Source organism: Theobroma cacao, chromosome 7 (genome assembly GCF_000208745.1).
Source record: "Theobroma cacao cultivar B97-61/B2 chromosome 7, Criollo_cocoa_genome_V2, whole genome shotgun sequence".
NCBI lineage: Eukaryota > Viridiplantae > Streptophyta > Magnoliopsida > Malvales > Malvaceae > Theobroma > Theobroma cacao.
Window position 1 is genome coordinate 21,387,755 of NC_030856.1, and position 5,246 is coordinate 21,393,000.

Here is a 5,246-nt window from a genome sequence, read left to right on the forward strand (position 1 = left end):
ATGAGAGCTAATATGGAATGTTATAAGAAGAAAATGAGCCATGTTTTATGACATATCTGAGATATTTGATGAAAGGACCATATTGCACTGAGAGGCTTATCATTGAAGGACTTTGTCAAATTCTTTAATTGACTCTCCAACATTTAGGTGGTCATTATGTATTGATAGATGCCACTCATAATCTATAAATATAAATCAATTATCAAATTAATATTTGATTAGGATTTATATTTATTGCCAACATGTTAAAAACTTAATGGGTCACACACATTAAGTAACATAATTGAGATTAAATAAAGGTAATCAATTAAGTTAGACTTCATTGGAATAGACCAAACTAAAGTGGGAAATTAATTAAGTTCACAAAGACTTAATTGAATTAAAATATAGCCGTTGTATCTAGGGCTACAACGTAGTTTGGCTATATAAATATGTTATGTTATCCAACTAAAACTCTAAGCCTCCAATCACTTCTCAACCGTTTCATAAAATAAGAAAAGAAAAATAGTTTTCTTTGTTTGACAAAAATAAGATTCGACAAGAATTTTTGATCTTTTTGTTTTCGAAACAAAACTTGCTAGCACAAGTAAAATCTTACATTTGAGAAAGTCTTATTCGGTTACTGTGTAGATTACTATTAAAGGCCAAACACTTGTATGGTTGAAGATTTGACAAATCCTAAAAGTGAAGAAGTAAAGATTTTGGTTATAAGATTTTAAACCATCTTATTCTCTTTTCGAGGTTTCTTGCTTCATCACAAGCGTTTTTTATTTATTGACTCTTGATTACGAAATTTAAAGCAAGGTATATAACTTTCAAACTTATAAATGTTCATAATTAATATAAAAATTATATAAAAAACATAAATATTTATCTTACAGGATTCGACTGTTTCTCTAATTAAATGTTAATTTATTTTTTCATTGCATTATATAATTAATTTCTTGATTAATTTCATATCCAAGAATGAAGTCGAATCCTAACAATAAATGCAAAGATATTAATTTACTTCACACAATTATTAGTGAGCAATGACCTCAATTATATGTCTTCACTGTTTTTGTCTATTACCAAAGAGTGGAAGAAATAATATCTTTCTTGACTTGACTCTAGCAACCAAGGCCTTAATTCCTCTGTCCGCTTGAAATGGGCGAGACATAGAGTTTTGATTCAAACACCAAAAATATTAGAACAAAGAGACAGGCCATGTATAAGTCAAATCAATACACGAGAGAGCAAAAAGTGAGAAATTGAGGAATTACAAAGAATTAGTAACAATATGTGAAACAAAGACTATCTAGTAGTGCAAGATGACGGAGCAAAACGCAATTTGTTCCCCTCCAAATCAAATTCCCATAAATAATTTTGTTGCATAATATTTCCAATAACTGATACGCTAGGAAAACGTGCTGGCAAAAATCCAAGACACCTAACTCCATCAGCAGCTGAAATGACATAGCTCCTCCAATGTGGCTCAAACCGAGCTCCATCTGCAAAGTGAATAATTAATTTTGGGACCAAAGTCTCATCAAAACCAGTAGAGTTGAAGCAATACTCCATTGGTACCCCATGCAACTTCACTTGTGGGTATTTGGAAACTGACATCTTGATCGCTGCCATCACCGGCTGGTATGCTGGATCCGTCAAAAATGACAGACTAGTGCCGGAGTCAAGGATTGTTCCACCCCCTTTCCTTGTGTCCCATACTTGGAGTGGTATATCCAACATTTTGCCTCCAATGGAGATTCCCTGAACATTTACAGCATACGAAAAACTCACCAAATTGAGCTCTAGCCTGGTGTAGCGAGTGTTGCCCAATACTGTTAATTGGTTGTTATTTGCACCGAAGATGAGATAATTGGAGGCATTTATGTGGCTTAAGTGATCCACCAAGCAATAAGAGAACTTTCCACCCCATCTTTCCGCAGCTTTTGTTGCAAAAGAATACTTGCTATTGGCTAACCCCAGCACACCATCAACATTCTTAACAGTTCGGCCCTGGGAAGAATCACTACACCCAATTAGCACATCATGTAGTCTCGCCATCCTACTATTCGTGAGGCCAACAGTGACGCTTTCGTTAGCAAAAACGCCCATTGTATCAGACCCATCTATGTACCTGTTCAAAACAAGTTTCAAGGAATTAAATCTGGTAAACAACCAATTAGTCTACATTTTCAATATCACGAGGGAGAGCAGATCAGACACGTCTCTCCACTACCCACTATAGACTAGAGTAGAGAGGGACTAGATTTTGCTTTTCCAAAAATCAGATTTAATGCCTGCGACAGACCATAAATAAATACGACCCCACTCCAGGAGTACAAGTTCTACTTCTGGTACAAAAATTGTGGGTCTTGTGAACCTTACCTACAAACAATAACTGCCATTAAAATGTTGTGCTGTATGTAGTTAAGAGGGCAATGGGTTGTAGCATCTGCAGGTAGGCTGACCTGCTAATTTAAGCTGAGACTAGTTTTCTTGCTTTCCGAATCCATATTGAGCAGACTATCCAGACAGCTAGTGAGTTGGGAACTTAGATGGGACTTAGCCTACCCTGTTTCTCTGCATTTAAGGCCCAACTACTATTCAGGCTGGGACCTCGATGCGACATGCCACACAACTTTATGGCTGTGATCAAAAGAAGCTATAACCATAATGGAGATAAATATCACAAAGAGCCTAAGTAGCTAGTAACTCCTAACAGCACTTACGTTCAAAAGCTCTACTTTCCAAAGCCAACTTTAGAAATTTAATTGAAAAGTCAAATGCCGACCATTTTAGGTTGGACTAGACTCCACCGATAGAAAAGGACAAAACTGCAAACTACTTTTAGTTGAATCTTCCCCTTCTTCTCCCCTCCGCCTCAATAACCATTACTACACCCACTGTTATCCAAGTGAATTTGGATTTATATGAGCGAATGGAAGCAATTATATATCCTCACAACTGGTAAAATAGAAAAATCTAGATCAGCTGAGGTCAACTATTACCAACAATTGTTTCTTGACGAGTCATAAATCAGATTAACTCCATTTTTGGCTCCTCTAATTTAATCAAGTTGAATTTCAGAATCAAGATTGGAAGTGAAGATACCTGTAGTCATAAGCGCAGGGAGTAAGTGGAGTAGGACAGATCGTAAGAGAGAAAAGATTTCTAAGCTCAACTTTACACATCTGTGAAAAGCAAGGAATTGGCCTAAAGGAAGAGGATAGATGAGCACGGAACACCCTCCCTCGCTTTATCCCCCGCTCCTGTGTGGTACAATTATCTCCTCGGGCACAGCGATATCTACAATTGATCCATGTTAAATCACTCCCTGTGTCCACGATCAACCTAAATTTCTGCGATGGCGTCCCAACTTTGAAGGTGGTAACGTACTGGCCTATTCCAAAATCTCTACCTGCGCTGAGTGGCATTTGAATGGCTGCATTGGTTTTGCTGGCTGTTGCTGTTGTTGTTTTGGGTGTCTCCCAGGCTTGGCGCCTGTTGTGGCGGATAAAGTCATGGTGAACAAGGTCCTTGAGGCGCTCGTGCTGAGTTTTAGGCCTAGCGTGGAGCTGAGGAGCATGCCTATGTAGTAGCTCCAACTTGATGGAATCTTGAGCTTGAACAATGGAAGGCAAGACGATGAAAAGGAGGGGAATCAGCCACCCCTTCATGATTCTAGGCAGAACAAAAGAAAGGGGAGAGAAAAGAGACAGGAAATCAATTAGAGAGATTTGAGTTGTTTTTATTGCTTGGAGGACATGTAATGCAATCCAAGTTTATTCTGGCTGTTTGCAATGAATACCGAAGCTCTGTTACAAAGTGAGGCGCCTTTAATTCTCCAAATGGGCTACGACTTATAAATAACCTCCTTTTGTCGCTTCAACTACACATCCCATCCCCCACCTCTCATTTTGGCATACATTTTAGTTGCAATAATTCCAACTAATTAATTGATTATTAATTTTCAAGGTTGAATTCTCTGTCTCTCTCAACTCCTTTCTGGTTTTTTTTTTTTATTGTTCTAACTAATTAATTCATTTTTTTTATTCTGGTTATCCTTCTTAATTATGATAATAAATAGATTAGTCTATTAATATTTAATAACTTTAAGCCATCGGTTAAAGTCTCTTTTCTTTATTGTTACATTTTTATTTAACTTTGGAGTATATCCTTCTTAATTATGATAATAAATAGAACACCAACTATTAGTCTATTAATATTTAATAACTTTAAATAGTCTGTTAAAGTCTATTTTCTTTACTATTATTTTTTTATTTAACTCTGTAGTTTATCTTTCTTAATTATGATAATAAATAGAATAGCGACTATTAGTCTATTAATATTTAATAACATTAAATAATCTATTAAAGTTTCTATAATAATTCATGTTGTAATAGTTGTGTTTATCATATTTTTCATTTTATAACTTTTAATAGGTGAAGACTAAGGCAAGTTCATGTACTAAAAATTCCATATACAAAAAAGTTATAGTCTATAATTGAAAATGAAAAAGTAATATTACGATAATTTGTAATTGCATATATTGATTATTAGTTTAGTTACATAAAGCGGTGGGTGCCTGCAAATAAACGTCAATATAAAGCTTTGACAAAGCTTCACAAAAGATGCACTGATTTGAATTATTAATAGGACAAGTCGAATTCTATTCTCCATAATCTTGATCTCTTTAAGATTTCTTATTATCAAGTTAGAGAGCTAGTAACTATAAAACCATTGTTTCAAAATTAATGGGGTATCATATCGAAACCAAACTCTCAAGTCTTGAGTAATTTTACTCAGTTCAAGATAGCTCGTGGAAGGGGACACTGCACTTTAGGCAAAGCATGAAGCCTGAAATCTATTGCAATACCGATTTAACAATCCAATATGTCGACTCGTGGAATGGGAAAGCTGGATAACGACAAGTTCAGATTTAGTCAAATGGAACATGAATTAAGGAATGTGGTGCAGCTTGGGATCCTTTGGTTTCCCGCTGGAAAAAGCAAAGAAGCGTGTCATAAGGAATTAGAAAGAATGGAGTGAAAGCAACCTAAATGCCAGTTTGCACCCAATAAACACCCAACATCTTTTCGGCAAAATCTGGCGTTGTTGTTTCTTGCGCGCTTCGACTTTGAAAATCCTTCCAATCCGATCGGGACATATTATTATTATACTCGATTTAATCCTGTTTAGGCGGTGATTTTGCTCTAAGTCCACATTCAATGAGTTGAGTTGCTCTCTATTACCCTAATCTG

General features: G+C 35.8%; 1 protein-coding gene across 1 annotated transcript; it reads right to left on the reverse strand.

Annotated features, from left to right (window-relative positions):
- On the reverse strand, positions 1,129–3,840 carry LOC18595009 (aspartic proteinase nepenthesin-1). The gene is made up of 2 exons (XM_018124021.1): positions 3,097–3,840; positions 1,129–2,119 (listed from the first exon to the last, which is right to left on the reverse strand). Exons 1-2 carry the CDS (start codon positions 3,660–3,662, stop codon positions 1,294–1,296), a joined length of 1,392 nt encoding a protein of 463 aa, XP_017979510.1. The 5' UTR covers positions 3,663–3,840; the 3' UTR covers positions 1,129–1,293.

Excerpts from the sequence above, each read along its gene's own strand:
- LOC18595009 (XM_018124021.1), bottom strand. The coding sequence starts at position 3,662 with ATGAAGGGGTGGCTGATTCCCCTCCTTTTCATCGTCTTGCCTTCCATT. Across the intron at positions 2,120-3,096 it reads CCCTGCGCTTATGACTACAG|GTACATAGATGGGTCTGATA; the intron begins GTATCTTCACTT and ends TGTTTTGAACAG.